The sequence below is a fragment of the Paramormyrops kingsleyae genome, chromosome 13 (genome assembly GCF_048594095.1).
Source record: "Paramormyrops kingsleyae isolate MSU_618 chromosome 13, PKINGS_0.4, whole genome shotgun sequence".
In the NCBI taxonomy this organism is placed as follows: Eukaryota; Metazoa; Chordata; class Actinopteri; order Osteoglossiformes; family Mormyridae; genus Paramormyrops; species Paramormyrops kingsleyae.
Genome location: NC_132809.1, coordinates 18,523,102 through 18,542,700, shown reverse-complemented (window position 1 = coordinate 18,542,700; position 19,599 = coordinate 18,523,102). Strand labels below are relative to the sequence as shown.

The 19,599-nt window shown below is 44.9% G+C and overlaps 1 protein-coding gene across 5 annotated transcripts; it reads left to right on the top strand.

The window, feature by feature from the left end:
* The first annotated feature begins 7,702 nt into the window (after positions 1-7,702).
* On the top strand, positions 7,703-18,587 carry LOC111846649 (ubiquitin-conjugating enzyme E2 Q2-like). 5 transcript variants are annotated; one of them, XM_023817060.2, is made up of 14 exons: positions 7,703-7,810; positions 8,126-8,369; positions 9,531-9,635; positions 10,922-11,044; positions 11,220-11,276; positions 11,360-11,503; positions 12,608-12,692; positions 12,862-12,922; positions 13,081-13,171; positions 13,242-13,300; positions 14,038-14,086; positions 14,175-14,270; positions 14,878-14,944; positions 15,176-18,587. In XM_023817060.2, exons 2-14 carry the CDS (start codon positions 8,211-8,213, stop codon positions 15,205-15,207), a joined length of 1,128 nt encoding a protein of 375 aa, XP_023672828.1. In that variant the 5' UTR covers positions 7,703-7,810; positions 8,126-8,210; the 3' UTR covers positions 15,208-18,587. The 5 variants fall into 5 exon arrangements, with proteins under 5 accessions (XP_023672828.1, XP_023672830.1, XP_023672826.1 ...); XM_023817062.2 differs by having other exon boundaries at positions 7,708-7,834; positions 11,363-11,503; XM_023817058.2 differs by having other exon boundaries at positions 7,708-7,834.
* Positions 18,588-19,599: the final 1,012 nt, after the last annotated feature.

The following is a 19,599-nucleotide window of genomic DNA, read 5'->3' as shown; positions in this document are numbered from 1 at the left end:
GCCTCGAGAGGGGAGCAGAGCGTTAAGCGCGCGCGCACTGGCTCCCTACGTCCTGCTTTATTTAGTTGCATAATTTTCGTTATTAACTTCTGTCCATTTTCTTAATTTCCTGTTTTTATATATATAAATTGTTGATGCGATTTTATGTGTACCAGATATCTTACTTTTGTTACATATTATTTATATGTATAAATTGTTGATGCGATTTTATGTGTACCAGATATCTTACTTTTGTTACATATTATTAGGATTCAGTTCCCTGTATGGATTTCTAAACGTGAAAATAGATAATGTTGTACATGTGGTGGTGGTGCGTTACAATAGTAAGGGGCTGGGAAGGCCATTCTTGTGTAATTCCTAGGACAAAATGTATCTTAGGAAATGTATCATGGTTGAGGTCTCCACCCATTTAAGGGGGCCCAGGGGGATGCATTGGCTGGTTTTGATTATTGTGGGGGTTACAACCCCCCATCCCCCTTTATTTGATCATGCCAACATGACTACTGCATATTACACTATAGAAAGCCTGCCCAATGACAATATTTGTCAACATGTGATTCAATAAAAAAAAAAGGCTTCTATTTGTAACATGACAGGTATCTAACGGCACTCTCAGGTTTGCACGACATGTTATCTCTACTGAACATGGAGAAGGAGACACACAGGGACATGGATCCCTTGTCAGACTGAAAAAAAAAGACCGCAGATGTTTTAGCACACTGAGGAAGGAGCATATGACGTAACCATGGCAAACGCAACAGCCTTAGGAGCAAGGGGAAATAAGCGTTTGGTAAATAATACTGTAAATTCCGCTACGATGGAGAATTCATAGTAGATTATGAACATTATATTTTATTTTGAACAGTAATATCTCCTTAGTTATTTCCTGCAAGAGGACAATATGTTTCTGGCTGCTGACGGGGGCGGTGGGGGAGGAGGGGTTGCCCAGCAGAATCAGGGCCACCCCCCGGACATACAGGTAGCCACTTCGTTTCCGCTTAATGCTTCTCCTCTTACAGTAGACACTGGGAAGACCATCATGTGATGGACCCCTTCTGAGGAGATGTGTGGTCTAAACAAAATAATTAGTCATTTTTTAATAAAGTGCTCAAAACTGTATTTGCTCTTACATCTTTCTAAGCCTTTATTTCCTCTTAGTACTGAGGACATTTTTCCTTTACTTAGGCCTATTAGACAGGCAGTTATGCTGTCCACAGCATTAATTGTTCTTGGCATGTAGCGGCGGGGGCTGCAGAGAATCATAAAGACGGAGCCCATAAGTCAGACTCGAGGCTCTCCGCCATGACATTACACTTGGCGGAGAGCAGATGCTTAACAGCGGGGCAAGACTGCTGTCACAAATGAAGGTTCTGGTGATCTGTCACGAGGCAAGACAGGCAAATGAAGGACAAATGGCGACCAAAGAACGACAGGTCTCTGGGAGGGACACTCCTCAAACACTTAACCACGGTTAACTACCTTTTACCTTAATACCTAGATTGGCAGGTATAAATATCCATCCACTTCCTGAAACCGTTGGTCCTATTTCAGGATTATATTTATGCTTCTACAAGAAAATACCTTGCATTTTAACCAGCATACCGCAAATGAAGTCGAGTTAGCATATAAAATACATTATATTTTGTTTTCATAGCAGCGCAAGTGCACATAAAATAAGTAGGCATTTGCGCTTTTACAAACAATCGATTGTCGCATGTATCGTTCTTAAAAGTGAATGCGCACTTGCGTACCAGTTATGTGCACCCCTGGTTATGACTGCCTTATGAAGCTCTCATCTATAATGTACCATAGATACCTTTATAATGCAGTACAAAGCATCCTTAATGCTTATGCTGACCATTATAATGCATTATGAAGGTATCTATAGTGCATTATAGATGGGAGCTTCATTGGAGCTTATGAAGTATTATAATCAATACTATAATGCCTTATAACTGTCAATAGAAGATTCATTAATGCTTTATTAATTCTTCTACCAACCACTATAATGCACCATGAAAGTATATATTGTGCCTTATGGATGGCAGCTTTAAGTAAAGTCTTATCTTTTTTTTTTTTTACTTTAATGCTGTAATCAATAATGTGCCTCTTTATATAGCAGCTTAAATGGGTAAATGGGTCCCATCACTGAATCTGTTGTAGCTGATTATATTATTCATTAAAGAAGTGTAGGACCCTGATGAAATTTCTAGCAAAGACAGTAAAGGATGGATGTTGGATCTAGAGTAATACATGAAGAAGCTGAGCCTGCTGTCGAGCCTTTCTGTGTAATGGCTCTTTCTACAGCTGATAATAAAGAGGCGGTTAAGTGCTTATAGAAGATGAACGGGTCAAAGCTTTTATATGTCGCCCTGAGCACAATGGGAAATAAACTGCTTAGGTCAGGAGTCGCACTTCTGGGGACGCACCAATTTCATTTTAGTTTCAGCATTATTCCTAATACTTAAAATGATTCAAACTATGTATAATATTAATCTAATGCGATCCCTGCTCACCTGCCAAGACCCAGAACTACCGTGGACGGCTTTTCTCAAAGCTGCAGAGCTTTTTGTTTAATGAGCAAAGAGGCAAATGTCCTTAACAGCATAAAAAACACACGATGTATGAGGGTACAATGTATCATTATAGACACATCAAATGGTGGAAGAAAGTGGGACTGCAGAGTAACTGAGAGCAGCTGAGACTGTGATTGGGCCAGCAAACCTGACCGTCTTATGCCTTATAGCCAGCCACGAGATGATGATGTCAGAGGCCAGCCACGAGGTGATGATGTCAGAGCTTGGATCAAAATAAAGACAAGAGCCACTGGAGGCTGATTCAGAGGACACTTAAATCATGTCGGTTAAGCAAGGCGATCATTATACCCTCTGTGCAAAATGCCTCCTTGATGTTTGATTGATGTTTGATTGATGTCTTGAGGGAATCTCCATTCATAATCCACTGGGCAATAGAGATGTCCTAAGGAGCTACACACAAGCCTAGAAGCTGCTCCCCAGAGCAGAATCAAAAACTGAGGATGTTACATTTCTGAACAATTTGCTGAGGTTCTGAATTCAATGCACAGAACAAAATACAATACAGTACACTATACAACACACTATATAATACACTGTACCAGGGCCATTCAAATCACAATCCTCAAGGTCTGAGCACTGCTGATTTTCCAGCTTTCCTTTACCTGTCAGTCAGATGTGAAGCCTCTGGTCAATCAGAGTCAGAAATTAATAAAATGACTACCTGGGAGGAGTGAAAACAAGGCATGGATTTGAAATCCAGGGCCAGATTTGAAGAGCCCTCCACTATTCAATACACTATGCAAGCTCTGTTCAATATGACCCTAAAGGGTATATGGCACAATGCACGTAGAACGTCTGTATGTACAATACAAACAGTAATCAGTGTGCAAGACAGTGCTGATAAGATCACGTGGAAGCTGTCTATATGTCTATACTGCAGTATGTTATACCATTTTGGAAAATTCTCAACCTGAATTGATTCAGTTAATAAAAATCTTTAAAGTGCTCAATCCAAAATGGTCAAAATCTATATGAATCGTAAGTGATAAAGTAATGTTTTGTCATACCTATGAATAAAAATTTGGATGAGTGTCTGACTGATTGTTCACAGGGACTGGCTGTTGGCTGGGAGAGCTAAGACATATGCTGTATGGGCTTGTGACGATGAGAGATCACATGGTTATTTACTCTGGGAAGAAGCCTTTATGAATGGCTGTGGTCTCTTGAATTCTAATCTATCTGGTGCTTATTTACTTGCGATACAGCGATGTGTGGCTGATTATCTGTGTTACTGACAGTAATTCCACTGAGGAACGTGAACTTTCCTTAAGCTGATTTTGGCCTGTTAGCCCCTTTGCTATGCTGCTTCTAGTCTCCTGTTGTCATTCTGTCCGTCAATGACTGATTGGCTGACCCCAGTGAATCTAGCCATTGCACACTGCCACCCAGCACATCTGCGAGGCAGAAAATAGATTATGCTGGAAATCTGATTTGGCCATGTTTCCAAAGCGTGTATGAGAGAGTGAATCCGCCAGCCTGTGACAGACTACAGAAAACCGTTATCCAATTTGGTGGGCCGGCACAGGCCTGCTTCCTGTTACCGTTTCTTAAATACTTATGACATATGTGAGCAATCAGTGACTGCTGATGTTTCACATTGTATGTCACCAAATTTTATTGCTTTTAAGAAAATTCCAATTTTTAAGGACCGCTAACACCTAAAGTATGTTTGGGCCCCTTAGCAGCACAAGCTATTAGCTCTGTCAAGCTAACCGATTCTGATATTCCCTTTACATGTTCCAAAACTTCCTAATACTTGTTGCTCATTATTACAGCATTAGTTCCCATGGCAACCATAGTATATAATTTGGATCAGCCACTGGCCACCTACAGACACATAGCTGACATTCATATTCAGCCATATTGTGTTTTTTTTCTATCCCTCCAGACGGTTATAGTCCCCAGGTATGGGAAAATGATTAGGCCATTTAAGAACATAAGAAATGTACAAACGAGAGGAGGCCATTCGGCCCATCAAGCTTGTTTGGGAAGAACTTAACTAATAGCTCAGAGTTGTTAAAATCTTACCTAGCTCTGATTTAAAGGACTCCAGGGTTTTAGCTTGCGCTACACTAACAGGAAGACTATTCCATACTCCAACTACATGCTGTGTAAAGAAGTGTGTTCTCAAATTCAGTTTAAAATGTTCTCCCGCTAATTTCCACTTATGGCCACAAGTATTTAAAGTAATATTGAAATAGCCATTTGGCGGAACAGCATCCAGACCTGTTAGAATCTTATATACCTGGATCATGTCCCCCCTTAGTCTCCTTTGCTCAAGGCTAAACAGATTCAGCTCAGCTAACCTCTCCTCATAAGACATTCCTCTATGACCAGGAATCATTCTTGTAGCCCTACGTTGCACCTTTTCCAAGGCAGCAATGTCCTTCTTAAGGTATGGTGACCAAACTTGCACACAATATTCTAGGTGTGGTCTTACCAAGGAATTATATAATCGTAGCATCACCTCCCTTGACTTAAACTCCACACACCTAGAGATGTAACCCAACATCCTATTGGTCTTTTTTATTGCTTCCCCACACTGGCGAGAGTGGGACATGGAAGCATCAACATACACTCCGAGAACTTTCTCATTTTTCATGATGGATTATTGGGTTTGGTTTCTTCCTAAAGTTTAGTCAATAATTTGTTCACGATAAACACACTAAAACCACGAACAGAACACCCTACAGAATATTTATGATCCAAACAGCTTATTTTTACCAGTGAAAATATCATGAACAACTTATGCAAACCCAATGCTTTATTTATTTTTGTTGTTCACTAAACATTTTTCTTTCACTCTTTACCTTCATTCACAGGAGCTGGGAGGGAGCAAAACCCTGGACTGCCTGGGGGTCCAAGAAGAGTGATTTGAGAAACATTGAATTAGAGGAATTGCCTAATTAAGCCACAGTCATGACAAACACAGGAGTATAATTAAACACACAGTCACGGAATCTCCTGCAACAAACATTCGCAGCAGAGTGGATGGTCATGCCAAAGAGGTTAGTGACGTGTTACTTACATGCCATCTTTCCAGCTAGTCTGGGTTGCCAGTTTGTGAAGGACATAACTTCAGCTGTGAAGTGTTTGCCCACACAAGCTCACAGAAAGGGACCAAAATACCCAACATCAATATACAGCCCGAATGGCAGTGAATCCCACCGACAATGTTCCAGCGTCTAATGGAAAGCAGAGGCTATTATAGAAACAAAGGGTACCAAACTTCATATTAATTACCTTGGTTCTGCAGTAAGATGTTAGACAAGCTGGTGTCCACATACTCTTGGCTATATAGAGTAGATGCCGATGACTGTCTTTGTGATAGCAACAAAAAACAGTTCAATCTTATTGAACGTGTCCTGCTCTTTCATTCATTCACTGAGTCTTCTTCTTAACCTTGGCACAGGATAAAGCCGCCCTGTGCTTTATTTCCTCTGGGAATTTTGAGCCTGATCCATTTAGTAAAAGAAAATTAAATCCAAGGAATAATGACCACCAACCCTCACCAGCCTGCATTTCTAAAAATGCATAATTCATAAATCCGCTTGCAGTAAATTAATATAACTGAGGACTGTTGAGCACTGTGCCCCCTCCCTCCACCTCATTAATCACACCACCAATGTAAGTTTTAACCCCGAGTGCAATGTTTGTATGAAAACAGCATCTGCAGGTTTGTATCCTCACCTCCCACTCGATTTAATCAAAGTCCATAGAGCCCAGAGGCATGAAATCAAATTTCTTCTAGCCACTGGCCTGGAAAACTGCTCACATTGTCCCTGACGGCCTTGAATAGGATGCTATTACCAGGACATGACAGCAATCAACACCATCGTGGACTGGTACACATCATAACACACTGCAGCTCCAATTATTAAATTATACAACTTAGACACCTACTGTTAGAGTAGGTGAGTTGCCATTATACATTTTTTTCCATTTGTAGAGCTGTTTCCTTAAAAAGCACAAATTCCTCAGTCTAGACAACCCTGTAATTACAAGTAGCAGTGATCAGAACTAATCTCTCCAAACCTCTGGCCTCTGCCTGTCTGCTGGTGTTAATGTGAGTTTACTGTTGTGGTTTTACAGTGGCACAGGTAGTTGTGCCAATAACCCCCTTCTGCCGAACAGCATTGTGCTGAACAGAATCCATCTTGGTGAAGCAGTCCAATTCAAGTCCGAAGAAATCTTCATGTGTGACTTGCCAAGGTTACACCCCCAGTGCAGCAGTTATAGGTTTCACAAATGGATACTTGACTTCCTTATTTCCCCATACTTTCACAGATGATGCGTAGAACATTGCGGAAATTACCTGTAAGTGTAACTGAACTGCAAATTGATTTTTTGTATTTAATAGCAACGTTTAAAGTGTAGTACTCGACTTCGCAAATTAATTTTAGGACGTTTTAAATGGATCATTTCATTAAAATGTTCGTTTACTATGTTGTTAATAGTTTTAGTTAATAACGGTGAAAAAGTGTTCCAATTATGTAAGTGTGCTGTTGAAAATATTTTACGATAAAGAGAGCAGCCTGACATCTATTGGCAAAAATGCAGAACAACATCTTCACTCAACTTAATGTGCTTCTCAATCATGCATTTCCAAAAGTATAGGATTTCATTTTTTGAAGAATCCATTATCCATTTGAAGATCCATTATCAATGCATATCGCACTATATCTTTACTGAAGAAATTGAAGGCAAATATTGTTCTTAACCCCGTGCTGTAAGATTAATGAAATTCGGCTTAAATTCTAGATGGAGAGTGAGGATAAAGGGACATTTCTTTGTTCGATAATATCACTGAAGCTTTATGGACTTGTCTTGGGGGTATCTGCACAACCACACTTGGTTATCTTGGCAATATTAATAAGTTGATAAAACTGCTAATTTAAAGGTTTGTCAGGAAACACCCATGGAAATTCATTATACGTACATAATGGCAGATAAAGGCCCCCTTCCATTCTTTAACAACTTTTAGAAATTTTAATAGTACTTGGGCGGAGGCACACTTAGACCCATTGGGACCTCAACGTGTGAGCAGTGCTGAGGCGTTACACCGGGGCTTCGTTTTGATACACCAAGCTCCCACGCGACCGGAAGTCCATACCGTTCTGCCCCTAATGGGCGCGCACGGCATTCTGGGCCTCTGCGGGCTCAGGCTGCGACGCCATCTTTAAACCCCAGAAGGAGCAGCCGTCGGAAGAAGTGTTGGTATCAGTCGCTTTCGCTGGGTGTGTTTATTACGGATATTGTGGGGTTTCTGCGTTGGTACTTCCGCGAGGGACCGGGGCGGCGCGCCTCTCTTTAATTAACAGACGCCACAGGCAAGTGTAAAGCCGGCGGAGAGATCGGTAACGCCGGCGGCGGAAAGAGCGGCGGGCAAGCCGAAGGCGTCGTTGTTTAGTCGCCCGTCTAACGTGCTGATTACCTCGTTAACTAGCTGGTTGGCTAGCCGGTTCGTGTATTACGTTCCGAAGAGGTCGTTTTCCGTTAACAAATGCGTCTCTTCTTTGTTATTCCAGCCGCTGGTTGTGGTTCAGGCTCCGCTGCTCGGCCGCAGCAGCTCCCGAGTTACCCCCCCGCAGCCCGGCCGGAGATGAGCGGAAGATGTCGGTGTCGGGGCTGAAGGCCGAGCTGAAGTTTCTGGAGTCCATTTTCGACCCGAACCACGAACGCTTCCGAATCATAGACTGGAAGCCCGATGAGCTCAGCTGCCAGTTCAACGTGACGGGGGAAAAGCTGCTGATAATCCACTGCAATATCACGGTAAGATGGAGCTGCGAGGCCGGGGCGCGGCGGAAAACGGCCCGACGGAGCGGAGGAGGAGACGGGGTAGCTCGTTATGCTAGTTGGTTAGGGTGTACAGGCAGCCCATACCTTGCATACCCGGCGGCTTGTGCGGGGTTTTAACTAATTAGAAGGCGGAGGACTGGACGGGTAGACTTGTTTCATGCCCGGCTACGGCGACCGGTTGTTTTGATCCACCTTAGCCAGCTACGCACTACCGGCCACATTAACATGGATAATCGGCTCACTACATTAATCTGCTTAGTCGGTAATGTGGCCCAGGTATCACATACCCTAACCTGGTTAATCAATAATTCGATCGAGGTATCGTCACGGTCGCTCTGTTAGTGGGATTCGGCGAACGGTGCCTGACTGTCCGGGCGCCTTCGCGCTGAATGCTGTGGATAAGGGGAGACCCGTTCCGGCGGACCGCAGGCTGCCCGTCTTCCCCATCGATCTCCATGGCCGCGGATTCTGCCGTGCTGACGGTGTTTACTGAGTGGATCTTCGGCCTAAGCCAGATGTCGTTAACGGGCAACGCCAGAACGATAGCATGCGGCCGCTGCTCTCCCACCCGCCTTCTCGGCGTTTGTCGGCCCGGTGCGGTGGCTGGGTGTCGGCCGTTGCCTGACTGAGCGAGTCAGGCCCGTTTCGAGGTTTAACTACCCGGCAGATCAGATGTTTCACACTCAACTAGCGTCGCAGGGTAACGATATTCGCCCTTGCACTGTTTTCCAAGCACCACCACCTCATCAGAAGTATTTTCGGCGCACACTCGTCAGTAAATACAAAGATTTACCTCCCCGCCCATCGTTACTCTGGACTTACACGCGTAAAATGCCCTGTTTCCCGGTAACTGTATGGCGGTAGATAGTTCTAATTCGTATAATGTTTTTGTATGTACATTCATGACAGAATTTTCAATTTTCTAAGGGGCTATGTGTATTGCAGGACATGAAATGGGTCAGCCTCATCTGCTTATAATGGGTGAAAGTATACAATTAGTAACTTGCCTAAATGCCCCGTTGGCCTTTCCTCAGACATGTGTTATTCATATGGCCTTAAGTGACTGTTGTGACATCTTGGTCCTTTTCCGAATGGCGTTTGACACGTGCTAATGGTCCCACACTTTTGTGTCAGGAGTCCTACCCCTCCACGCCCCCAATATGGTTTGTGGACTCTGATGACCCCAGTCTGGCGCAGGTGCTGGAGCGCTTGGAGGATGTGAGGAAGGGCAGCACCTTGGTAAGTGGCCCTACAGGCCCCACATGCGGTGGCTCTTGGTGTTTTATCCAATCTGAGGCACTGTAGTGAAATGCAGGCCACTAATGTTATAATCTAGTTGCTTTGCCGGTATTAAGTATGAAATTGGCCACAAATTACCAGGGTGCCATGAAGTGATTCCATCCATTGTTCTGGTTTTTAAAGCATTTGAAAGGATCTGAAAAATTTGTTTTGCCTTTTGCTCAGGTATTGTATGGTTATTGTACGGTTCTCCGTCAATGCAAAGAGTAGAAAACACACAGTAACATGGGAAATACACAAGGTAGTAATAGCAAAATATACAGGCTTCTGTGCAGATGGAGAAAATCAGTTGTTCAGTGCCAGTGGGTCGTTAAAGCTGGGCAGCACATCCTATGCACCTTCTCTCAGCCGCTCTCTTCACTCCTTGCATGGAAGGTTTGTGTGGCACTCAAAGCCCAGCAGGTGTCGCTGCAGAGCAGTGCAGCAGGGACCTCGCCGTATAGCCCACCTGCCCCTGCGTGCGGCGGTGCATGTCCTTTGGGCTGCCTTGCTGCACATGGCAAATATATTGTATGGGCATAGCTGGCATTGACCAGTGCTTCAGGATGTGGTCCTTAGTCTTATTTTTACTGTTTTATTATCCATGCTTTTTTGTTTATTTCTGTGGGTGGTTGTGAAGGGACTTGAGCTTTGGTGGAGCAGTGGCAATGGTGGGTGTGCACGCTTGCTGCAGAATGCTGGGAGAATGAGGATGCTGAGGAGCAGGTTTATTTTTGTAATCGATTTCACTTTCTCTTTGTAATCATGAAGTTTTTATCTGTGGCCGTGCTTAATGCCAAGTGAAATTTGATGTAAAATCTAATTGCTGACACTTACTAGGTGACTGTTTAACAATCCCATGAGCAAAGGGCTCAGCTTAATGTGTTCTTGCTTTCAGTGATGTAAGTGCTTTTTTTTTTCTAAGGGGTGTGTTCCATGTTTAAACTTGTTTATTGATTCATATGTCTGTGTGCTGCGTCATATGCTGCGTCATACTGATCACTAACAGAACTCCATCACATGGTTTCCTGCGATCAAAGAAGTGTGTTCAGTAACCATCCTGGCTTCAATACTAGGATAGTATGTAGTAAAATGTTAAAGGGCGGTCTTGGATGGAAAGCTTCTTGCACTAAATCCAGGATTTCCAACATCAAGTGACCCTATTGTGACTGAAGGCTTTTGAGCACATGCAGGAATGCAGGAAGGTGCAGCATGAAAAGGCTCATTATCTGTCATTGCACCCTCAGCTCCTGCAGCAGCTGAAGCGGTTGATCTGTGACCTCTGTCGGTTGTACAACCTGCCCCAGCACCCTGATGTGGAGATGCTGGACCAGCCGCTCCCCACAGGCCCCGTACACCCTGAGCGGAAGGCAAGTATCACACTGCGTTTGCCTGTAATGTTCTCAGCATGGTTCAAGGTTTACTGAAAATGTCTTTGATGAAGAATAATGGTAGTGAGATTGAAACAATGCCCACATAGATTTGTCAGGACCTGGTGTCCAGGTAAAGTGTAATCGTCTGGTTTTATTTTTTTTTCTCTTTCAGCATGTGCTGCCTGACGAAGTAACTTCTGAGGAAGAAGAGGAGGAAGATATGGGAGAGGTCTTTAGCCTTTTGTGTACGTATTTATACATGTACACCTCAGCTCAGATAGTAGTTACTCACAGCTCTGTGTCCTACGGCAGCAGGACATTGAAGATCTTGACCACTATGACATGAAAGAGGAGGAGCCCGTGGATGGCAAGAAGTCTGAGGATGATGGGATCGAGAAGGAGAACCTGGCCATCCTGGAGAAGATCCGCAAAAACCAAAGGCAGGACCATTTGAATGTAAGTGCTGCTTTGCTAAGCCTCCCTTCTGTCTGCTGTACTGGGCCTCTCATGGTCATGCTCCTGAGTCTGAGCACAGTTTGCTTTTACATACTTTGCTGATCATTTTTTTTCTTTTCTGGTTTTCTTGTAATTATTCACTCGTGTGTCAAGCCTGTGGTGATAATTGTCCTTCCATCAACCTCCAAGATCCTAAGTCATATTCATTAAATTCAAGTCCCCCCTTTTTCAACCCTTGATGGAATGGTAGTTGTGAGTGTTCTCTTTGGTATCGATCGAGAGGCCTCTTCTCGGGGTGTAGGACAGCAGCTCTGTGGCTGAGAAGCCCTTTGTCACAGTGAAAAGCGGCCAGGAAGGTGGCTGCTGCCGTCTGCTGTGGCACACTCGTCTCCTTGATGTCTTTATCCCAGCTTGTGCTAAAAATACGCAGAGCAGCATGAAGGGCAGGCCATAGTGCTCAGTTTGACTGCGCTGATGGAGGTCGGGGTGCCAATGTAGAAGTGCTTTCTGGGTAATAAGGCAGTTAAGTGTCATTGAAATCTGGTAAATATGCCTCTTTAGCTGCAAATGGTTGTGATTCTGATGGGCATCGTCTCTGTGTGCTGAATGCTGATGATAAGATTAAACGACTAGCTGGCTTGGTTTAGACTCCCAGCTTTCTGTTGCCTGAATGAGGTGGTGTCCGCAGACTGCCCTTCACCCTGATTCACTGTCAATTTCTGTCTTTATTTTTTTATGGCTAATTTAATGGAGGTCTTTGCACCAGGACAAAGTTGCGCTCATCTACGTGTCATTTAGCAATTATAGTAATCCATTAACATAATTTGAATGTCTTTGGGCTTTAATTTTGTCACACTTTGGCTTTAAGTTATTGCTTTGAATGTATGATATGCATGAGATTTAGAACATGACTCTTTCGGCAGAAGTTTACACTGTCACTTTGCCGTGGATATTACTGCAAAGTTATAAGCAGCTTGTTTTGTATTAATATCGCCAACGTGACCAACAGCATACAACCAGCCATATAACTTTGGCTGGTATTTATTGCCCACATGGTTTGAGTTGTAGCTTTTCGCAGTGTGACCTTTGACTTTGCTCTTCCAGGGTGCCGTGTCCGGGTCAGTGCAGGCCTCCGATCGTCTCATGAAGGAGCTCAGGGAGATATACCGGTCACAGAGCTACAAGACAGGTGATGGTGACCAGCACCAGCATGCCGACACTCGTTGGCGGTGACACCATTAATCAATGGTTTAGAATTGCCAAGATGATGTTCTTTGTGGTTGAACTTTATAGTTGGACTTTAGTTTGTCTTCCACTGATTGCTTAGTTGCTGCAATGTGACGGAATTTCTCTTGCAGGAATCTACTCGGTGGAGCTTGTCAATGACAGTCTTTACGAGTGGCACGTCAAGTTGAGGACGTAAGTAACACTTGGCTTGGAGAAGCCATTGAAATAGGTTGGGTCTCATTTTGCTGTTTGTAAAGCTGGCTGCAGTGATCCTTAAGATGGCAGTCCTTCATTGTTTGCCACAGACATCTGAGATTAACTCCTCCTCTGCCCCTCTCTCCCTCGCCCAGGGTAGACCCAGACAGCCCGTTACATAGTGATTTACAAGTTTTGAAGGAAAAGGAGGGCATGGACTACATTCTGCTCAATTTCTCCTACAAAGTGAGTGTCTGAAGTAGTTGTTGTCTCACTTGATGTGTTAGAGTCTAACAGTTTGTTCTGACTCCCACAGGACAATTTTCCATTTGACCCGCCATTCGTGCGAGTCGTCTCACCTGTGCTTTCCGGGGGGTGAGTGTCAAGGCAAAATGCTGCAGTTCTTTGCTTCCTGCTCACCATAGTCACGTGTGCATTAGTGGTGTACCTGTGTGTGTGTCTGTGTGTGTGATATTCCATATCATTAAACCATGACAATGCATGAAAATTCTGCTGGAAAAAAAATCTGAAGACACTCTCACAAACCGATCTAGAGACTCACCTTACAGGTAAATACCATGAGCAGGTGTGGCTCATCAGAAGCCAGGTAGGATAGAAAACGTCCTGGCTAGTAGCTCTCCAGGACCGCAGTTGGAGACCCCTGCCGTGGCGAGTAGAGATCAATACATTACAGTATATTTTGTCATGTAGTGCATCTATGTTCCAAGTTTTCAGAGTAACTTATACATATCTGAAAATAGTACAAATATGACAATGTTTCTTGTGCAAATTGTGTGTTTTTAACATTTTGCTAAAATGAAAAATGTAACATTTGTCCTTTTGAATTCAAATTCCACTAAAATCTGCTTGTTTCACCATATTGAAAATATTGATCATGTATTACTGAGTTGAATCAGTTACATTTCAAATATTGCACTATATCGAATCATCTTGTGGCAAATCTTGCTACTTCTACCCCTAGTTCTGTGTGTCGCTTTCCGAGCAGCTGGTAGGGAAAGGCGTTAGTGTTCCAAGACCCATGGCTTTCTAAATGCTGCACGGAGAACAGGCTGCGTGCTTAATGGGGTGTCGCTTTTGTGTTTGTGCCACAGTTACGTTCTGGGAGGCGGTGCCCTCTGCATGGAGCTCCTCACAAAGCAGGTGTGTGCTGCTCGGCGCTCCTGTGAGAGCCCCGCCGAGTCATTAGTGCGTGTGTGTGAGTTTCAGCACCTCTCCTGTCGTCCCTCAGGGTTGGAGCAGTGCATATTCAATAGAGTCCGTCATCATGCAGATCAACGCCACCTTAGTGAAAGGAAAGGCCAGAGTGCAGTTTGGAGCCAATAAGGTGAGTGGGAGAGCAGGCCCACCTCTGACCCGCTTTATGGCCCATCACTAGCAGGCCCGCCTCTGACCCGCTTTATGGCCCATCACTAGCAGGCCCACCTCTGACCCGCTTTATGGCCCATCACTAGCAGGCCCACCTCTGACCCGCTTTATGGCCCATCACTAGCAGGCCCACCTCTGGCCCGCTTTATGGCCCATAACTAGCAGGCCTGCCTCTGACCCGCTTTATGGCCCATCACTAGCAGGCCCGCCTCTGACCCGCTTTATGGCCCATCACTCGCAGGCCCGCCTCTCACCCGCTTTATGGTCCATCACTAGCAGGCCCGCCTCTCACCCGCTTTATGGCCCATCGCTAGCAGGCCCGCCTCTCACCCGCTTTATGGCCCATCACTAGCAGGCCCATCACCGAATGCTGCCACTGGGATGCTGCCAAACGTCTAAGATCCATCTATGCTTATGACCCAGATCTTTTTTTCTGATGCACCACTGCAGTACCATCTAGCTTTTGTGTCTGGCTTTACCAAGTGCTGGGTATTTTACATACTCGTGTAGCTCTTAAGCTCTTCAGGTGTCCACTAAGATCAGTGATGTTCTTGCTCTCTCTACAGAACCAGTACAATCTTGCCAGAGCACAGCAATCATATAGATCACTGGTACAGATTCATGAAAAAAATGGTAGGTCTCCTGTGTTTGAAACATTGTGCTTGTGACTTTCTTACTGGGCTTGTGTGATGTAAATGTCAGCTTGTCTTGAAGTAATGCCCTTCTCTGTTGGATGTAGCTGCTCATGCATTTTTCCGGGTCCTGTTGGGAATCACTCAGCAATAGTACTTAATCTTAACGGGCCGTCTCTCCTTTTACACGGGGGCCTTCCCATCGAGGCTGACTTTGTGTGTCTTCTTGCAGGCTGGTACACACCCCCTAAAGAAGACGGGTAAACAGGAAGCCCTCCCCGAGTGTGCGCACTGGGACCACTTGTTGTTTTTGTTCTTTTTTTTTTTTTTTTTTCTCGTCTCTCCCGTCTTATTCTCTCTCCTCTGACTCTCAAACTGACTTTATTGGGAGTGCGACTCCAAATACGCTTGACCTCCAAACGCCTTCGCTTGGAGGCTGTTCACATCCACTGGGTAAAATGTCACCATCCTCTCCTGTCTGCTGCCGGACGGCCACATCTGTCCTGCTTCCCTGCTGCCCCCCCCCCCGACCCCAGCCCCCAAGTGCGTCCTCGCCTCCCCTCCTTTCACTTCCTCTCGGAGTCCACGTCTCAACGTGCTAGAAGAATGAATGGACTTTGTGGAGCAGGCTGAGCTTGTCGCGGGCGCTTAAGAAGCTAGCGGAGCCAAACATGGAGCTGGAAAAAATACAGAACGAACTTCACAGTGGAGGGGGGGCTTTATGAAATGAGCGTGGTGAGAGCCTGGTCTTTGGTCATAATCGAAAGAGGCAGCTGTGATTCTCTGTCCTTATTCATGTGAGGTATCGCCCCTCTGGCCACGTCCGGGATTTTTAACATGAAACCATGGTGACCGAGCTACCATGGAGACTCTTAATGGCGTTACGTGCCACTGCTTCACTCTTCTCCTGACCCCGCCCCTTCATTTTTTTTCTGGAATGTTTAAGACTGAAAGGGATAAGATGCTCTGGGTGTTGATTGTTCAGCATTTTAAATTGTTTTCGATGTCGGTCAGAGATGAAATGGGGGTGGGGGGGGGGAGGGGACAGAGGACAGAGAACAATGGCACCCCGCTCACCTGGACCGTAGGGGTCTGTCGTCTGTCCCTCCAGATTCTTAGCTTTTGGCTGAAGAAAGTGTAGGCTGAAGGCTTGGTGGATTTAAACTTTGTTACACAGATAAATTTAACTCTACATGTAAACTTGTAAAGATGTATTTCTGAGAACTTATTTTTAACGCGATGTCTGGGTTTTGAGGCATGAGCACCGACTGCACCAGTGCTCCTTTGGCTGAAGCAGGAACTGTGTTTGGCATGAAGATTCTTCACAAGTAGAATAACAAGTGCTTCAATTGGACACCCTCACTGGGTTTTAAGACGGTGACCGAACGTGACCTGCTTTTTCTCGTAGGCACTGCGAAGTCCTGGCATTGTCTGTGCCATTCTTGTGGACTGGTGATGTGCCCCCCCCCTGAATGGCATGAGGGCCACCCTGTCCTGCCGAGTCCAATTCTGTTGCAGTTTGGATTGTCCGTTACAACAGATCCCTGTATTACTTTAGCCATAACCTTGGCCATTTTGTATGGCGATGGCCACATTAAATCTCTGCCCCTCTAACTCCAAAGAGGTCGGCCTTCCTCCATCCTGTGAAGTGCTTGGAATATCGTAACGTTGGATTACGCTCTGATCGCGGGACACGGGAGAGGCCTGTCAGACTGTGGGGGGTTGGGGTACTTCAGTTGCCCCTCCCTCGCCCCACAGGCAAAGATTTGTACGTAGAGCCAGTTTCAGGTTCTGCTCACTTGAGGTGGCAGGGTGCCTGCCGTAAAGGACGATGCCCCTTTCCCTGTCCTGTTGGCTGCATCCAGCCCCCGACACCCAGACACACTCCACATTTTGTTTGTTGGGTTCTCGGTCAGATAACTGAACTTACCCAGCACCAGACTCACCAAGCCACCTGTGACAAGGTGCAGATGTCGCTCGTTAAACGGCACTTGCATGCTTTGCCACATTGGTGGACAGAATTTAGACATACTGGTCTCATTGCAGTGCTCTTTATTTTCCTTTCCCACTTCCTAATTCAGAGTTTTTCTTTAAATTCATAGAAATGGCCTTTTTTGGTTTTGAAATATTACTTTCGGGTTACAAGCTGTAGATTGGCTCTGATTCTAACTCCTCAAAGCACTAGCAAATACCTTTATTGTGAATACAAGTGATGGATTGTGTTGTAAATTTGCATCCTCGAAGTGTATTGGCAAAATTGCGGACTTGCTCATATAAGCAGGCCTGCGAAATGTAATGCTGCCTGATTTCGTGTTAAGGGTTAACTTTCTGCTTCTAATGCTGTGCTTTTAAGTGAATGAACAAATTGGTCTGACGCCTTTGTAAGCGATCACTTTTATTGCCCCTTCTGTTGGCCCCTTCCCTCCCGTGTCACTTGTCTTTACTTCTGCTTCCCCAACATGGCGGTGGGCTTTGTCGCTCGTAAGCTCCGCCCACTTGCCCGGCTTGGGGCTGTCCTGCCACTCCCCAGCACCCGCAATACAGCCGTCTGTAAGCATCTTCCCGTCATCAACTAACACAACTCAGGAATACAAACTGTAGACTTTGCAAGAAATTGCCTCGTATGTACAAGATGCAGTGTACTCTTGTCATCGTCTGCTGAAATATCACTCCCACACTTAAACGGGCTTTTGCACCAAGGCGGCGTAGGGGACACCTCCTCCGCCCCCCTTTCCAGTTTACTTAAGTTTATTTCTGGTCAAATATAGAAGCTGTGAGTTTTATTTGGTGGGAACATTTAAGGGTCAAATGTGAAGAATGCCGTGAAATGGTCACGTGACACCCCGCTGTCCTGATGGGAGTATGTCGTGCAGGAGCCCCGCGTATTGTGGCCAGCAGGGGGCGGTGAGGCCTTTGCAGCTGCTGTAACCGTCCTCATCTCTTAATTCTTAACAGCTGCCATCCGCTGCTGAAGGTTTCCATTGCACCTTCACAATGCGAGTTTAATGCTTGATGCTGATGTAAAGAGGTCACATGGGAGCTACCTGGCCAGTTCTTCACTGCTGATGGGTGTAAACAAGTCTGACTTTTTATCATGAAATCTTTCAGCAACAGAGGAGTGTCATCATGTGTACAGTCTGATGTTTGAAGTATTTTAACGGCATCTTCAGGTTTTTTTTTTTCCTCGTTAGTCCCATTTGTTAAGTTGCAGAATACAGTCACTTTGTGTCGACTGGGCACACCCCCCAAGTGTTACATCTGACGAATTAGACCATTCTAACCTTTGAATGTATATCTAACACAGCTTGTCAATCCTACACTTAACTCAGACCTGAACTGCTGCTTTCCTGAAGCCAGGGCTCTGATGAAATGTTTTCACAGTAAACTGATTTGTTTAGTGTCGGGTATGATGATGTCATTAGCGTCACGCATACAAACACTGGACAGCTATGCCAGCAGGATGAGGTTTGGGGGAGGGGATTGCTGATTCTGTTGCTGATGCCATCTTGTGGTGGGCAAATTTATCAAGTTATGCACTATTGGCATGCTTTGATTCCTTCCTCCCCCAATTGCGAGAGTAATTTTGATGTACAGTAATTTGTAAACTTGCATCAAGTTTATGAATAAAGAATTTTAAGAAATAATGGGTCAATCTGTAATATTTTCAAGAAACTCTTGTCTTCAGTCCGTTGAACCTCTTTCAGATGCCTATTGCTGCCTGTAATTTTGCTTCTGCTTTGTGGTAACACACTTGAACATTCTTAATCTATATGTATGTTGTTCGTTATGGGATACTTTAGATCATTACTGAGTTTTTCATGACAGCTGTGATCACATGATTGGGTAAAACCTGCTCTATATACATGCAAGTGGGAATTTTGTCCTTTTCCAGATAAAGTGATAGTGCGCTAGCAGCAGAAGGACGGCCTGTGTCAGGGATGGTGGCGCATGATGGCTGTGTGTAGCTGTGAATTAATGGTTACATTGAAATAACATGAAAACAATATTGACCAGGCGCTCTGTTTTGGGAAGAGCATTACTCATCCATGGGTTATTACATAAATTAGTGGTTATCGGTGCAGCATGTTGGCAGTAAAATGGTGAGATTGGATTAAATTCATTCCTGGCAGATGAATGGTGTGTGTGTGTGTGTGTGTGTGTATGAGTGAGCTGTATGAATAACACACACAGAAGTAATTTGGATATTTTCATTGGAAAGTTTTGCATGAAAGCAGGCTGTGCGTGCGATGATTGGAGCGTAAATGGGATAAATATGACTTTTGTCAGATGCCTCGTGTTTGTCAGTGGTTGGCCGTAGTGATTGGTCAGCTGTCATATGCTGCAGTTTCAGCTCACAGGTACCGAGCAGCCAGCCCCTACTGGTTGGCCAGTGCCCTCCCTCCCCACTATGTCCCTCCCCCAGGTTTTCCCCTCCCGCCAGTGTGACCAGAGTCCCTCCCCCAGGCCATCTCCCAAATCACTGGCCCCAAATCCCACCCTGAGCATGGCTTTGCCTTTGCTTAGGTGAAATGGGTTGTTTGCACAGGCTTCCTTTATAATGCCATGGCAAACTGATGATGATTATTAATAAATAACTACAGTTATGTAGGTCAGTGTTCACTCACTGTTGGCTTTATTCTGACTGCTGCAGCTGTT

What these genes read in the sequence shown, in the direction of transcription:
- LOC111846649 (XM_023817060.2), top strand. Translation starts at nt 8,211, where the DNA reads ATGTCGGTGTCGGGGCTGAAGGCCGAGCTGAAGTTTCTGGAGTCCATT. An exon ending in AAAGGCAGGACCATTTGAAT is followed by an intron (nt 11,504 to 12,607) that starts GTAAGTGCTGCT and finishes TTGCTCTTCCAG; the next exon opens with GGTGCCGTGTCCGGGTCAGT. An exon ending in TCACCTGTGCTTTCCGGGGG is followed by an intron (nt 13,301 to 14,037) that starts GTGAGTGTCAAG and finishes TTTGTGCCACAG; the next exon opens with TTACGTTCTGGGAGGCGGTG.